Source organism: Coffea eugenioides, chromosome 2 (assembly GCF_003713205.1).
Source record: "Coffea eugenioides isolate CCC68of chromosome 2, Ceug_1.0, whole genome shotgun sequence".
In the NCBI taxonomy this organism is placed as follows: domain Eukaryota; kingdom Viridiplantae; phylum Streptophyta; class Magnoliopsida; order Gentianales; family Rubiaceae; genus Coffea; species Coffea eugenioides.
In genome coordinates this window covers 4,227,922-4,245,790 of record NC_040036.1, presented here as the reverse complement: position 1 = coordinate 4,245,790, position 17,869 = coordinate 4,227,922, and the positions used below count along the sequence as shown (strand labels likewise).

The 17,869-nt window shown below is 32.4% G+C and overlaps 1 protein-coding gene across 1 annotated transcript; it reads right to left on the bottom strand.

Moving 5' to 3' along the window:
* Nucleotides 1–5,445: 5,445 nt before the first annotated feature.
* Nucleotides 5,446–6,256, bottom strand: LOC113764030. Its single transcript, XM_027308064.1, has 2 exons — nt 6,051–6,256; nt 5,446–5,720 (listed from the first exon to the last, which is right to left on the bottom strand). Exons 1-2 carry the CDS (start codon nt 6,241–6,243, stop codon nt 5,581–5,583), a joined length of 333 nt encoding a protein of 110 aa, XP_027163865.1. The 5' UTR covers nt 6,244–6,256; the 3' UTR covers nt 5,446–5,580.
* Nucleotides 6,257–17,869: the final 11,613 nt, after the last annotated feature.

Below are 17,869 nucleotides of genomic sequence, written 5' to 3'. Positions count from 1 at the left end.
AAATAAGTGGAGTTTTAGATATGTTTGACTCCATTAGTTTGGAAAAATATGAACGCTCTTTATATTCTAAAGTTTAGACGTGAGATTTGAACTTTTGGGAGAGGAAAACCATCTACCCCTTTTTTCTCGATTTTCGTGTCGAAAGTAAAAATGGTACTTTCTCTTGGATTGAGATTTACTTACCACGACTTGAATAAAAAATGACCTTCAAGCTCTCTTTTAGCATTATTCCAATGTTTTAGCGAGAAAAGTTTCTTTAACTTGACTCGAACTCGTGACCTTAAGAGTGGGTAGAGAGAAAATGTCTTTCTTATTAACCTTGATCAAGCACCTAAGTAATTGTGATTGTACATGTCTCAGGTGGTTACGAGGATACTGAAGAGCTTGTCTGACTACTCGCTTCACTTTTGTTTTGCCCTTGACTTGTGGTGAGTGTCAAGTGCATGTTAAATGCTTATGTGATTGAAATGTTATTTGTCCAAGTGCTATACATGACCATGAACTTACCGAGGCGACGGTGTACTTTATCGCTCTCGTCCTCTCTCTTTCTCTTCCAATTACCTGATACTTGTTACATGAATATATATATAACTTACACTTGTACATGAACATGTTTTAAGTCGTGAGTACTGAGCGACTAGAAGTATCACGTCCCTTTTCGGGGTAGGAGGTACTGCTCACCCCGACTCAGTGCTATGATCGACTCAAAGTCGATTGGAGCGTTGTCTCGTCGACCAAATACACGTGTGGGGACGCCCCAACCTATCGGCTAACCTTGTAACTCGAGCCGGCGAGAGCTTGGTCGAGGAGTTTGGTGAACTTTGGGAAATATTATAGCTTGATCTATTGGAGAGATCTTGGTAGGCATACTCGAATAGTATCACCACCTCTTACATGTTTGGTTCCCGATCCGAGTGGGTGTTATGTGGATGGAGGATGTAAGTGGAGCACTACGGTCGTGTTACTATTTGGGTCATGGAGGGTCAACCCCAGATGGCTCAACTTGATCGGGATGTAGAAATAGCTCCTGAGAGCTCCTGTATCCTCCTTGTGTGTTAAATTCCTATTTGCGCACTTGAATGAATTGTCATGTTTACAGTTGCTATTAAACACGTTATTTGATTGATTGGTATTACGTGCTTGCTTGCTTGTTTTCTTAGCCTCACTGAGCGTTCGCTCATCCCATTAAGTTTGTTTTCCTTAACAGGCTTTGGAGGTGGATTGAAGGACCTAGACTAGTGATTTGGTGGAAGCTAGTATTTTTTGTATGAACTTTTGGTGACGCTTAAAGTATAATTTTGTTATTCCTGGTTGATGGATTGTAATGATAACTTTTACCTTAAAAGTTGAGACTTGTATATTCGAAGTATTTCTTATTTAGTCGTTGGATGTTTCGTGGCTCTATATTAAGCTTGAACGAATACGTGAGTCCTGACGAGAGTTGGGCAGGAGTCCCGCTGATACCTTAGGGTTCACCCTAGGGAGAGGTGGTGGCGTCACAATATTTGTCTTGATTAGATTCATTATTTTCTCCTAATTCCAATGTCAGGAAATAGGAATTGAAAAATCTTAAGGGTAAGTCATCCCACTCGCCACCCCTTCTCCACGTTGGTACATCCTGATAAGAAAGAGACGAGGCAATACAACCTTATACATTATGAACTGGGATTGGCCCCCATCTTGACCTGGAAGTCCTTTTCACCTTTACCAACAAGGGCACAACCTTGAATTCGATTGAAAACAAGCAACTGCCATATGACAAAATCATTTTTATTTGATCCTTATATATCTAATAGTAGTATTATCATTAAGTTTTTGATGTTGTTGCGTGTCCTCATGTATATAGAATAACCTTTTTTAACATTTTTTCAGTATAGATAAGAGAACTCGAACTCGCGACGTTTTCTTACACTTTTTTCGTACCACTCAATTTGTCTCCCTCATGTTTATGTAATAACTTATGTGTGTGTGTACATATATATATGTGTGTGTGTGTGTGTGTGTGTGTTTCTGTGTGTGTTGTCCTTGTTTTGATCAATAAATCAATATAATATGGACAAAAATCAAATTTTTTTTGATAGAAAAAGCCTATAATATTAATGGACTATTGAGTCAATATAAAGAGTGGACAGTACAAAACATGGGGGAGACTCTTAGTTGATCAAAACAATTAAGGCCGTTGAGTAGAATCCACTTGAGTAGAATCCTAGAGGGAATATACAAAACCAACAAAATAATTGGCATATTCCGTTAACTTGCAATTGTAACTTAAAAAAATCAAATTTATTGGGGACATAAATGTAAATTTAGAGATTCCAAAGAATATTCCCTTAAAATTTTTGAAATTAAGTAACATTTTCTATTGGGTTATTATCATTTTAACCCTTTAAACTATAACATTACTATCAATTTACCCCTGATATTATCTTTCAGTCATTTCAACTCATAGGTAATTCAACTCAGCATGTTAATAAATTTTTAACAGAAACACCCTTTTATTTTATAGCATTACTTCATTATTATTATCACTTTATCCTTTTAAATTATACTGATATAATCACTTTATTCTCTAACATTATTTTCTAGATATTTTACCCTGTCGTTAATCTAAAAAGTATATTAAAATTTTTTTAAATGTATTTACCTTTTTTATATATAATTAAAATAAAAAAGTTGGAATAATTATTCTTCCTTTTTTCATTCTAAGATTCCCAAAATAGAAAAATAAAAGATTTTCTCGAATTTCTTTTTTCGCATTTATTAATACTATGGAAAGAAAAAGGAGATACGATAGAAGGAGATAAAAAATTTGATTTTACTAAGAAAAAATAAAAAAGAATATAATATTATTGTATTAGTTTAATGTCCTCAAGATTTGGATTGGAATTTAGTAGTAAACAGAAAAGTAAAATAATTTTAACATAATAAAAATATTGAATTCTTTCTTATTTGTATTGAAAAATAAGAATTGAGCTCTCTCTCTCTCTCTCTCTCTCTTGCTCCCCTATTTTTCTATTTTTTTAATATTAATAAGATTGTCAAAAAGAAAGAGATTAATTTTTGACTTTTTTTCTTGACACTAAAAAGAAGATGAGCCACTCTAAATTTTTTTGTTATTTTTATTATACAAAATAAATGATACTATTTTCATAAGTTTTTTAACTTGTTAAGTTGATTTAATGGTGGGATAAATTGCCTAAAAATTACTCTATGAGATAAATTAATAATAAGGTTATAGTTTATGAGATAAAGTGTTTAAAGGGTAAGCATGTCTTATCACTTGAATTACTAAACTCTGTTGAGTTTGACACTTAGGTTCCATTTGATAAAACTGAATCTGAATTATGAAATCTGAATACTGAAATAATTAATTTGCTGAATTTTAAGCACTGAAAAAATATATGAATATCTGAATTTTAATGCTAAACCTATTTATACTGTTTGATAAATATTTATAGCTGAATGCTTAATAAGTTTAATTTGATAATTTTGCCCTTATATCCTTTCATTCAAAAAAGAAATAGAATCTATGATTTAATTAGTTTAAATTTGTTAGGTATGAAAATGACAATATTTATTTTTAAATCAAATTAATATAAATGATGAAATATATTATATGAGCAGTATAGAGAAGATGTGAAAGTCATTAAAAAGGGAGAAAAGAGAAACTAAAAATCGTTAGATAGAGAATATTAGGTTGTTTAATTAGATAAGAATTTTGAATATAATTAACAAACAAGGGTAGATTTGGTAAATAAGATAAGGTAATTGAAGTAATTCTATAATTCTATTGATTCTTATCAGAATTAAGCATTCAGTTAGGATTCTTGTGCTGAAAAAAATACACACAGGTTCAGCACTGCTTAACATGTTCAGCAAATAGATTTTCATTTATCAAACACTCAAAACATTTGAACATCTGAAAAAATTCAGATTCAACACTTTTTTATGTAATCAAATAGACCCTTAGTCTTGGGGATAAAATGATAAAATATAACGTTCAGGGGAAACTGATACCAAATATTAAGAAGGTAAAATGATAATAATCCTTTTCTATTTGCTTTTTTTTTTCTTTCCCTTTCTTCCTTCTCCATTTTTTCCTTTCCTTTTCTTCCTCTTCTCCAAACCCAGATCTACCACCATGACCAATAGCTTCAATCAATTAATGTAACACTAGAATGCATATGCAGGTTTCTCCATCACTGAATACTAAACCCAAGAAATTATTTTGTCGCAAATAGCACCCACAAGAAAATCAAAGACAAACTACTTTGATGCCACCCACTGCATTGCCGACAATTACAACCCAGCTCCTCCCATCCCTACCTTCAAATCTACCAGCACCTGTTCTTCCCCTTGGGACCTTCAGTTATAAGTTAAACACCTCTTCAACCTAGTAACTCTCAATTAAAAATAGTCTTAACCAAAACAAGGATACAACACTGAATATGGCTGTCAAATTGATGTAGAAAGGGTCTCATGTGAATAAAATCTGCTGATTAGAGAATAAAATCACTTTGGTCTCCTTGGTTTTAGCTTTCAGAAATCCATGATTTTTTTTCATTAACCAATTCTAGTAATATGGCTGGAATTGGCAATTCTGGTTACTTTGAACCAGTGCTTGTTGTTGCCTCGTCAAACCGGCTTCATCTTTGTGAATTGAACCAGAGCAATATTTCATCTTGTCAGGTCGGATCTCAAGAAGCTCTTCAGCAAATCAGACTTCAATAATTGTATTAAAAAGTATAAAGCTTCCCCTTAAAGTCTCGGTCTATTATGGCTGGCAAGACACCACTTATGTCTTCAATTCCTAGAGATAAGAAATTTTATGTTACCTTTTAGAGATTGGAAAATGAAGCTGATAAGTTGGTATAGCCAGATTTTTTTTAAGTGGGTTCGTCATTCAATCTAAGAGTTTGGAGATTGGAGTCTGGATCTTTCTTTTGAGTTTGAGAGAAAGAAAATGAAGAAAGACGAAGAAAATGAAAGAAGGAGGAGGAAGAAGAAACAGCAAAGAAAAAGGGGAAAAAAACTTATCTTTTTTGAAGAATTAAGTGGCTTTTTTCTATTCCTTTCCTTTTTGGTCTCATGAATTTACAATTATGTCCTCAGTAAATTTAGATTATTTTGGTTATAATAATTAGTAAACAAAATGTGGCAACTTATTTGTTAGTTTTCTTTTCTACATTCTGTCAAATATTGTAGTTAAGTGGCATAGATTTTGTAATTAAGGGAGTTAATTAAGTGTCCCACTTTGAAGTTTAAGAATGCAAGTAGGAGCAGGGCCACAGTTAAAGGGTACAAAGGGGAATTAACGCTTAAGCTTACAAAAAAAAAAAGGAACAAAGCAATTTGCCAACGATCAACTGACTTATAAACCAACCAAAAAATAGCCTTGGTTTTGTTCTCAATTTAAAATAATAACATTACTCATTTTTTGGCCATCACATCCAAAAAAAAAAAAAAGAAAAAACTTCACATACTTCAAAAACATGGAGTTCATATTACATGATGACTAATCCGGCTCTTATTTGTGTTTTCACTTCAAAATAGCCTTGGTTAAAGCTGGCTTTATTAGTTCTAAGGCTCAGCATCCACAGCTTGACCAGGATATCCACTTCCTCCATAGGCCCAACCTCCAAGGTTCCCTCCGTGGCCTCCTCCTCTTGGATCCCCACTTCCTCCATAGTGAGGAGTCCCAAGTTCCCTCCGTGTCTTGGCTGCATTGAGGATAATAAAGCAGGCACGTTCATTAACGTAATCTGGGAATGACCTTGTCAAATAAACTCACCTGGGCACTGGGATCATACAATTTGAAATTCATGTTTTTTGGACTAATGTGTTCCATGTTTTTTGTTTTAAAGAATACCAAACCAATAATATTATATTCAGGTCTAAAATTTGTCTTTCGACGTGCAAGTCAAAATCAGTGATTTTTAAATACTACCTATTAGATTTAGTACATAATTACAAATTTGAAATTTTGTGGTCTGAATTTAGGTTAATATATGTCAGACATAAACTCAGAGAAGTGAGGATAAATGTCTTACGGTTGTTAACTGACGTGAAAGTCTCAGCCAATTCCCTACCAGCCGCCTGTGAGGTGATTGTTAGAACTACAGCCAAGGAGATGCAGAAGAAAAAAAGTGCCTTGGAACCCATTTTTGCTCGAGGAAAATTTATGTATTGAAAACTGATTTTGTGAAGGATGAGAAAGCTGGTATAGATTGAAAAGTTATGCATTGAAAACTGGTTTTGTGAAGGATGAGAAAGCTGGTATAGATTGATCTCTACTTATAGAAAAATCTATGCCACAAAGTATTTATATGACACCATTGATAGTCAAAATATTTAAACAGCAAGAGGCTCAACATGCATATTCATTGGCATGTTAATGAAGAGCTTTTCCTTTTTTTCTTCCTTCAATAAATTCTTTTTCTTTTATTTTCCAAATTCCTTCTATATTTCTTTTCTAAGATTCTTACTAGGGCATACAATTAATTAAGTTTTGTTAAAAAAACTACAAAAATCTTTTATATGTGTCATTAAATGTGAAGATTGTTATCAAAACAACACTTTTGAACAGTTAAATTTTCTTTTAATTAATCTCAAGAGAATGAAAAATTGAACAAGTATAAAAAGAATGTAGCACCTACAGTGTGCAACCCACATACTCCTATATTAGTTATCATAAAAGTGAAACTTACACTAAAATATTCAAATTACTCAAGTTTGACTCAAGTAGCTCGACTTGAGTTTAATTCGACAAAAACTTATTTAAGTTCTAAAAAATTCAAACTACTCTAAATCGACTCGAGTTTGATTCGATAAAATTTGTTTAAATTTGACGTGATAAATAAATAAGTCAAGATTAAACACAATTTATAAACAAATAAGTTTGATTATTAAAATATTCCAGTTGATTAGACTCATTTACGCCTAAACTCCAATGTCAACAAGAAGTTCAAAATCTTAGAGGTAGGGATGGCAACGGGGCGGGGTTGGGGTGGGGGACCCCTCCCCCCTCCCCGGCCCGCTGCCTACAAACTCCCCCCGCCCCTGCCTCGTCCCCCGCCTCCCACTCCCCCCGCCCCGCCCCGCTTCCCCCGCGGGGTTAATAAAATTTTATTATAGTTAAATTTTAATAAATAATCAAGTACTAAAATATCAACACATCATCAAGTTATTATTCATTTTAATTTTACAATTGAAACTCATAAAAACAATCAAACAAAAGTTATTTGAATAGAATCCAACATGATGAAATAAATACAACTAAAATAGTTAAGTTTTCACTTTTGGTACAAATACAATCACTAATTCATTATTGTGTTTGTGTTTTTTTTTTGAGAAAAAAGTGTTATTCTATTAAGTGTAATTAAAAATTTAGTATAAATGTATTAGTAAATTTAGTATAACTAATTAATAAATTCCATTAGTAGACATATCTAATTATTCGTAGAATTGATAATATCAATTATATTACATACACTAATATACATTATATAATACATCTAACTAATAATATCATTATCATAAGTTTATAACTAATTAAATTACATATTATATATAATTATATATATAATTTTTTTTGCGGGTGGCGGGGCGGGGGTGGGACGGGGGTATACTCCCCCGCCCCCCGCCCCATTTCTAAACGGGGGGAAAAAATTCCCCCCCGCCCCCGCCCCACCCCCCGCCCCGAGAGCCCCCCGCGGGCACCCGCCCCCATTGCCATCCCTACTTAGAGGTAGGTGGCTCCACAATCCACCCCATTCCCTACGTTGAGGCATGGTGATAAGAACGAGGTAATTCGTCCTCATGTTTTGAAAGACTAGGACATTTCTTTATCTTGACTCAGAAGTCCATTGGACCTTTGTCAACAAGGGCCCAACCTCAAATTTGTTTAAAAACAAGCATGGGTGCTGTATTCTAACAGTATTTTTACTCTTTTTTCTTTTGTCGATATGATAAATTTTACACTTACTTTTATTCCTACTCTACACTAAGAGAAGAGGTGGATTCAAGGGGATCAATGGAGAACTCGGAAGGGACTGAACCGCCATCGGACCAAACGGGTGCTTTTGCACCCGTTGGTGAACTTTTCCAAGTGCAACTGCAATCACATATGGTTTTCCAACTTTATCTTGCAGAATTTGCCTATACAATGAAAGTTAACCAAAAATGTGATGTTTATAGTTTTGGGGTCCTGACAATGGAAATAATCAAAGGAAAGCATCCTGGAGACTTGACTGCTAATCTGATGTCTTCAAATCATGAAGATGTAGAACTGAAAGACTTGGTCGACCGAAGACTTCGATATCCCAATCAAGAAACTCAAAAGATCCTAATATCCATTTTCAAGCTTGCAAGAGAATGTCTACACGCTGATCCTCAATGTAGGCCAACAATGCTCTTTATTTCCAGGTTGATATCAACTCAGTGAACCATCTAAATAACTTCTTTGTGATTAACCGGGGCGATATGAGTCTCTTTATCATTTCTTTTCTTGTTAAATTAATAGATGCATCACATATGTGGAACTTGGATGATGTTTTCGAGTTTTTGCAGGTTTCTTGCCTCCTATTAAATGCAGAATGCAGTGCCTCACTTTTTTCCCCCTACATAGCACAATCAGGCATCAGCAGAAGATGATATGATGCAGAGCATGTATTCTGTGTAAAAATAAAATTTGAATGGCTAATAGAGTTTATGGAATTGAAACTAGAACTAGTATAGGGGGCAAAGCAAGGTTTTGGAAATGTATCGTAATATTATAATCCTTGAAAGTAATAATTCTATGACATTGTCTTCAGTCTTAATGGTCTTTGATCAGCTTTTATTATCTCCTTGTAAATCAAAGTTCATAATTTAACTAGTCCATAACTTGGACTTTTTTTCCAAGTAAACTCCTTTAGTTTGTCTTGTAGTTTTTGAGTGTAGTTATTGACAAAAAGACTAGTATGTTTAGATTAGCTATTTTTTGGGGTGTTTTTGAAAAATTTTACTTTAATAGTGTATTTCAAAAAAATTTTATAGTAAAAATTTTTAAAAATATTTGATATATTGTATGGATGAGACGTTTTTTGAGTTATTATGTATTATTATAATATTGTATTTGAAAATTTTGTTTTTGTAAAAATAGTCAATTTAAGGTTAGAATGAGTATGGTTTTGGGTAGCATGATAAATTAAATACGCCAATACTACAATGAGATCAATATCACGTGAAGAAGCCCAATTTATCATTTCAACCAATCCACAAGATGAGGAGCGAGATCAGAGTCCTCCAGCTACATGATTTTGCCAGATGCCTCTAGCCAAACTGCTTTTGGAAGAGCTGCTTTCCTTAAAGTTTCCAGACTGCAAATGCCCATTGCTCTTCAATCCTTGCTAACAGTTAGTTGATAAATGGGAGATAAATCAAATTTACACCTTTCGTTTTAGTACATTCCTTTAGGACCCAACCATTCATTGAATTGGAAATGTTATTGTGCTAATGAACACTGATTCAAAAGTAAGGCTAACCGTTATCAAGTTAATATTGACCCGTGATATCATAAATATGTCATAAATAATTAATATGTTATGTTTATTATCATATATACTGCTAAAATGAGTCCTATGAATCCATATGCAGTTCATCAGTGTGTTAGAATTAGAATACTTTGGTTTATCATCGATGAAAATAGCTTCAAATTTGAAACAACATGCAATATAGATTGAATAAATCTATTTTGACAATGACAACAAATCCAAAAGCAACGAAGACAATTACATTATACCAAACATGAGGCAAAAAGAAAAAGGAAAAAACAAATAAAAGAACTAACTTTAGTTTAGCATTATAACAAAAAAAAATTGTAAATTTATGAATAAGTATTGGAAAGTCACATAAAAATCAAATTACTATGTATATAAGCAATTTAAAAATGATGTAGTGACAAGAAACATGGAAGTTAGTAAGAAATTTTTGAAATTTCTAAATAATTTAGAGGTAAAATGCGAGATACAACTTCAGTTTTAAAACATTATCTAAAACTCATCCATGTGCATACTGTTTGATCCTAAAATAAAAAGATGCCAAAGATAATAAAACCCATTAGTCAATTAACAGAATAATAAAGATTAAGATCCTATTTGATAATCCAATTCAGCACTTAAACTTAATTAGTTCAGATCTTAAACTTAATCAGACACGTTTGATAAAACAAAATAGAATATTTGAATTAATTAAGTGGCACTGAATTTTTTAGACAAATTTTGCTTCAAACAATAAGTGATAAGTTATTCACTTATCACTTAATGTGATATACACTCCAATGTATCAAATTTAGCTCTTAGCAATTCAATAATTTAATAAATTCAGAATTCAAATTTCAATTTTTAGACTTCAATATTATCAAATGCACCCTACGGGATAAAGTGATTGATCGGTTAAGGAGTTTATGAGGAGATAATGTTTTCATCTCAAAAAAAAAAAAAAAGGCTAAGGATAGGCGTTCAACTGGAGGCAAATTCGTTGGAACATACGCTTGTCAATAGCAATTACAACACTCATTTTTCATATTACTTTCTCTGTTTAGTCAATAGCAGTTTCCAATTAGTTTCTTTTTGTTCAAAGTTTTGAGTCTTATTTTAAGTCCTTTAATTTGTTCATAGCCAATCAGTGATTGGAATAATACTTTGTTATCGATGCTCTTTATCATTTTATTATACCTTTTAACGCTTCTTTGGATTCTTCCGCTAACAATCAGATTCAATCTATTACATTCATCAAGAATTAAAATTTAAAAAAAGGACACCAAATAATGTCACTGTCAAAGAATTTTAATCCATTTTCTATGGTTGTGTTTAGTATTTTCAAACAAAAGTAGTCTTTTAAAACTCATCATTGAAACACAAGTAAAAAATTGTTTTAGATGACAAAACATCCTTAGATGAGTTGATAAATATTTCAATTTTATTGTTTGAGGGAAAAAATTACCGTGTAAAAACTTTTGAAAAATGATTTTGAAGATAAAAGAAGAAGAGCACAAATTTAACATACACATCCAACTAGCTTAGTAGCAAAGACACTCCATGTAACATAATCTATCTATCTAGGTCAAGTGGCTAATTGGCCGGCCAGATTTTAGTTTTACAAGTGTTCTTTGGAATGTTAATTTATGCTTTGTGTTTTTCTTTTTTTTTTTTAGAGGAAGTGTAGAGGAACTTACGTTTCTCATTGATTATGAATGCTCGCATGTTATATGCGTGATAAGCTTTCAAGTTTCTTCCAATTTTGTGAAGCAAATATAATTTGTGTTAATATAGGATATAAAATGATCAACATTTGTATACTAGAAATGATTCTTGAAACAAAATTAATTTCTTTCATGGTATGTAGTCCCCCAATTTTGTGTTTGTATTTTTCTATGAAGCAAGCTATCTTGGACATTCTTGAACTTTTTGGGCTAATAAAGTTTTAGAATCCATCAAAATAATTAGTCCAAAACTTCTTGAAATGCTTCTCCTAATTTTGGCCAAAATTAATCTCACTTCTCATCTAATATTGAACTACAACATAAATAGCCCAATCTACAAAGACTCATTGTGGTTTAGATATCAGGTAATTACTGCTCATCTCCTAGAGATACTCAAGTTACCCTTTTCTATATATTCATTAAGAAAAATTAGTCATAGAAGATAAAAATGGTCAATAAAGGGTAGGATAAAGGAACAGAACAAGAAGACCTTTGAAGTCTTCCTTGTATAGTAGCGATATTCCTTTTGGTCCCACTTTTCCCATCATTTTCAAGACTTATAAAAGCAATTACCATTGATTAAAGTCACGGTGATGGAGTCAATCATGAAATGTTTGAAAGACATTGATGGAGGGCAAGAAGGGAGAAGGGGAAAATTGAACGATGAGTATGATGGGGTGAGTGGGGCGGGGTTTGGGGGCGGATATTGGCCACTTACATGATTAGTGAGGGCCAAGTTTGATTTTAAATATATTGTCAGTTGATAAAACCTAAATCACTTGATATTTGAATTGAGTTTAGCTTAGTAAGGATCCACTTGAAAAGCAATAATACACCAATAAAGACTAAAAAAAGAACTAGATTACTTGATATTCGAATTAACTTTGGGTCGGTAAGAGTTATTCGAATTTGGTTTCACAAACTATTCAAACCAAACCTAAATAGCATTTTGTGTTTGGTAAATTGTCAAATACGACTCAAACTTGGCTCTATTAGCATACAAGTAAAATTTACATGTAAGAAAATTTAATCTACTCGAACTTGATTTGAGCTTGGTTAGATGAAAACCCATCTATGTTATACTTGTAAATAAACAAACTAATGTTGAGCACTGTTTCAAATTCATTAAAATTAATAAAATAAATTTAAATATTAAAGTATTCCATTAGATTAAATTGGTTTACTCCCCTAATTCCCAACACCAATTTCACCACGTTAGTGCATCGTGATAAGAAAGATACGAGACAATACATCCTTATACGTTAAGGACTAGGATTGGTTCTCATCTTGACTTGCAAGTCTTTGGACCATTGGATCTCAAGCGTTCCAATCTAAAATAGAGAAGACAAAGAAAAAGGTAAGGATAAAGGGACGGAACAACAAGACCTTTTGCGCCAAATCCACTAAAACTAACTTTTACCCAAAAAAAAAAAGGAAGAAGAAGAAGAAGACCTCTAGTCTTCCTTGTACAGTGGGGACAATCATGGGTTCTCCCTAAATAATTTCCATATTCCATTTAGTCCTACTTTTCCCGTCATTTTTGAAGACTTATAAAAAAAGTTACCATTGATTAAAGCTACCATTGAATAAATGTTTGAAAGATATTGATGGAGGACAAAAAGGAAAAAGCGAGATTGAAGAATGTGAAGTGTTGACAATGAATATGAGAATTTGGATGGATCCAAGGCATCACAAGTTCTATTTTACTCTATTTTGGAGTAAAATGATCCTTTTGTTTTATTCAGTGGCGGAGCCAGAAAAAAATCTTAGTGGAAGCAAAAATAACACTAAAATTTTTTATCTACTCTTTTTCTAGTTTTTTAAGGAAAAAAAAATTCACCAACAAGTACAAATGATATGTATATTCCATGAAAAACATAAAAAGACAAACTCAAAATTATTAATGTAATAATAATTGTATTTCAAAAATAAACTAAAATATTTACAATTGCTCACGAAGAGTTTTCATATTTTGATAACAGTTTACAATTTTCTCATTTTGAATTTCACGAAGTATATTTTTCTCAATATAAATAACTAAACTAAATTTTGTGACCCATTCTTTCACATCTTTTCTAAAAAAAATTTTGGGGGCACACTTAAAATTTTGTCAAACTTATATAAGTATTATAGGAATTTAAGGGCCCCCAGTGCCCCCACCTTAAATCCGCCCCTGGTTTTATTACACCATATTCTAATTTAGTTATACCATATATAGTTTTTTTACTACTACATTTTTTCAAATCAATGACAACAAAGGGCACAATTGCCCAAAATTGAACTTTTGGGGCCGGTGGAGAGGCAAAACTTGGACACGTACAAGAATAGGGAGTGCCAAGTTTGACCTTAAACATAATGTCAGGTGGCGAAAACTAAGATTGCTAAGGATTCACTTACTAATTTTGCTAAGGAACCACATAATACACCAATAAAAGATGAAAGACAAATCAAATTACTTGATATTCGAATCGATTTCGACTCAGTAAGAACTTATTTGAGCTTAGTTTTACCAACCACTCAAAACAAATTTAAACAACAGTTTGTATTAGGTAAATTGTCAAACCCAACTTGAACATGGTTCTATTAGTATAAAAGTGAAATTTACAAGTAAAAAAGTTTAACCTACTCGACTTTAGTTTGATTAGATTAAAACTTATTTAATTTTGGCTCTGTAAATCAACAATCCAACGTTAAGCACAATTCCAAATTCGTTAAAAATAATAAAATAACTTGAACATTATGGTATTTGCCCTGATTAAATTCGTTATTTTCTCCTAATTCCAATGTCAGGAAATACAAATTTAAAAATCTTAGGGGTATAAGTCATCCTACCCGCCACCCTCTTCTCCTCGTAGGTACATCGTGATAAGAAAGAGACGAGGCAATATATCCTCATACATTATGAACTGGGATTGGTCCCCATCTTGACCTGTAAGTCCTTTGGACCTTTGCCAACAAGTGTACAGCCTTGAATTCGATTGAAAATAAGCAACTGCCGTATGAAAAAATAATTTTTATTTGATCCTTTGATATCTAATAGTAGTATTATCATTACGTTTTTGATGCTGTTGCGTGTCCTCACGTATAGAGAATAACTTTTTTTTAAATTTTTTTAGTGTAAATGAAAGAATTCGAACTTAAAATTTTTTACTTATACTTCCCCTACCATTCAATCCATCCCTCTCATGTTTATATAATAACCTATTGACATAGTTACATTGAATTATTATATATATATGTGTGTGTGCGCGCGCGTGTTGTCCTTGTTTGATCAATAAATCAATGTAATATGGATAAGAATCAAATATTTTTTTTGATAGAAAAAGCCTATAATATTAATGGACTAGTGAGTCAATGTGCAGAGCGGACAATACAAAACGTGGGGGAGAATCCCCCAGATGATAGAATCATCAACCGAACTAAGATACTCTGTCTTCTCACGGGCAACAAAATTAATACCACTATGCACCCAACTAACTTTCCAACTGGAAAAATTTCGCAATGCATTTGTTACATCAGCAATTAAAACTTCCATGTCTTGGGCATTCTCCACCGTTTTGGTCGAGTTATTAACTGCAATGTAAAATTTTAGAATTCATCAATATCATCAGTCCTAAACTTTCTTTCAAACCACGGCCGCTATGGTTTGAGAGATAGGTCGTGAATCTAAGTTATATAAACAAAATTTTCTGTAGCTTTTGGCTATTAATTGTCTTATGTTTAGATTTAATATTTAGTTTTATCAGTTCTTTTCAGCTTATTCACTATATTCAACGGACAGGTCTTTTTGAAATCAATTATAAACCAAATGAATAATGAACCAAATAGAAGATTGACTTCGCTGAAAATATTTGTATTGCTTAATCAAGCTTAGGATTAATTCCACTTTGCACCCTTTAACTTTGGCTCGACTCTTACTTGCATCATTAAACTTCAAAGTGGGATATTTAATTCCCTAAATTATAAAATCCATCTCAGTTGGGTAGAATCCTTGATGGAATATACAAAACTAACAAAATAATTGGCATATTCCGTTAACTTGTTATTGTAACTTAAAAAAATCAAATTTATTAAGGAAATAAATGTAAATTTAGAGATTCCAAAGAATATTCCCTTAAAATTTTTGAAATTAAGTAACATTTTCTATTGGGTTATTATCACTTTATCCCCTTAAACTATATCACTACTATCAATTTACCTCATAACGTTATCTTTTAGTCACTCACCTCATAGGTAAGTCAACTCAGCATGTTAGTAAATTTTTAATAAAATTATTTTTTTATTTTATAGCATTACTACGTTGTTATTATCACTTTATCCCTTTAAATTATAGTGATATAATAGCTTTACTCTTTAACATCATTTTTTAGATATTTTACCCTATCGTTAATCTAAAAGGTATGTTCAAAAATTTTTAAATGTATTTACATTTTTTATATATAATTAAAAAAGTAGAAAAGTTGGAATAATTATTCATCCTTTTTTTCACTCTAAGATTCCAAAAATATAAAAATAAAAGGGATTTCTCAAATTTCTTTTTCCACACTTATTAATCCTAGGAAAAGAAAAGGAGATAGGATAGAATGAGACAGAAAATTAGATTTTACAAAGAAAGAATCTAATATTATTATATTAGTTTAATGTTCTCGAGATTTGGATTGGAATTGGGTAGTAAACAAAAAAATAAAGTAATTTTAAACTAATAAAAATATTGAATTCTTTCTTATTTGTTTTAACAAAATAATTGAGCTCTCTCTCTCTCTCTCTCTCTCTCTCTCTCTCTCTCTCTCTCTCTCTCTCTCTTTCTCTTTCCTAATTTTTCTATATTTTTTTCAATATTAATAAGATTGTCAAGAAGAAAGAGATTAATGTTTTAATTTTTTTTTCTTGATACTAAAAAGGAGAAGAGGCATTCTAAAATTTTTATTGTTTTTATTATACAAAAAAAGAAGGTGCTATCTTCTAAAGCTTTTTAACTTGCTAAATTGATTTAATGGTGTAATAAATTGCCTAAAAAAACTCTAGGGGTAAAATGATAATAAGGTTATAATTTATAGGAGTAAAGTGAAAATAATTTTAAAGGTTAAACATATCTTATCACTTGAATTAAAAAACTCGGTCAAGTTTGACACTTAGTCTTGGGAGTAACATCATCAAAAAATAACGTTAAGGGAGAAATTGATAGTGACACCAAATGTTAAGGAGGTAAGATGATAATAACACTTTTCTATTTCCTTTTTTTCTTTCCCTTTCTTCCTACTCCATTTTTTCCTTTCCTTTTCTTCCTCTTCTCCAAATCCAGATCTACCACCATTGCCGATAGCTTCAATCAATTAATCTAACACTAGAATGCATATGCAGATTTCTCCATCACAGAATACTAAACCCAAGAAATTATTTTGTCGCAAATTGCACCCACAAGAAAATCTAAGACAAACTACCTTGATGCCACCCACTACATTGCCGACAATTACAACCCAGCTCCTCCCATCCCTACCTTCAAATCAACCAGCACCTGTTCTTCCCCTTGGGACCTTCAATTTTCAATTTCAATTCACATAACCCGGTAATCCTATATACCATTATAATTTAAACACCTCTTCAACCTAGACACTCTCAATTAAAAATAGTCTTAACCAAAACAACGATACAACACTGAAGCTGTAGAAAAGGAAACATTTCGACCATTGTCAAAATTGATTTAAAAAGGGTGTCATGTGAATAAAATCTGCTGATTAGAGAATAAAATCACTTTGGTCTCCTTGGTTTTAGCTTTCAGAAATCCATAATTTTTTTTTCATTAACCAATTCTATTAATATGGCTGGAATTGGCAATTCCAGATTCTTTGAACCAGTGCTTCTTGTTGCCTCGTCAAACCGGCTTCATCTTTGTGAATTGAACCAGAGCCTTCATGTCATCTCGGAACCCTGATGGCGGCAAATTTTCATTCTGTCAAGTCGGATCTCAAGAAGCTGTTCAGCAAATCAGACTTCAATAATTGTATTAAAAACTAAAAAGCTTCCCCTTAAAGTCTTGATCTATTATGGCTGGCAAGACACCACTTATGCCTCCAATTCCTAGAGATAAAAAATTTTATGTTACCTTTTAGAGATTGGAAATGAAGCTGATAAGATGGCATAGCCAGATTTTTTAAGTGGATTTGTCATTCAATCTAAGATTTTGGAGATTGGAGATTGAGTCTGGATCTTTCTTTTGAGTTTGAGAGAAAGAAAATGAAGAAAGATGAAAAAGAAAATGAAAAAAGGAGGAGGAGGAAGAAGAAAAGGCAAAAACCACCAGTCTTTGGATTGGTGGCCACCATCAAGCCTTTAAAACTTGAACCCTTGACTCCCATCAATTACCACATTAAAATGTGGATTTGCCTCAAAAAATCCAGGCGGGTGCGTAGTGCATCCGTTTAGTCTGGTGATGGTTCAATCCCCTCCGCATTACCCCTGGACCTCCTTAGGTCCATCCCTCCCTCTAGTGTAGGATAGATCAGGATGTACTATAGTTATCATCTCCGGGAAAAAAAAAAGAAGAAGAAAAGGCAAAGAAAACGGAAAAAACCTTATCCTTTTTGAAGAATCAAGTGGCTTTTTTCTATTCTTTTTCTTTTTGGTCTC

Excerpts from the sequence above, each read along its gene's own strand:
- LOC113764030 (XM_027308064.1), bottom strand. The coding sequence starts at position 6,243 with ATGCATAACTTTTCAATCTATACCAGCTTTCTCATCCTTCACAAAATC. Across the intron at positions 5,721-6,050 it reads TTTCACGTCAGTTAACAACC|CCAAGACACGGAGGGAACTT; the intron begins GTAAGACATTTA and ends TCCTCAATGCAG.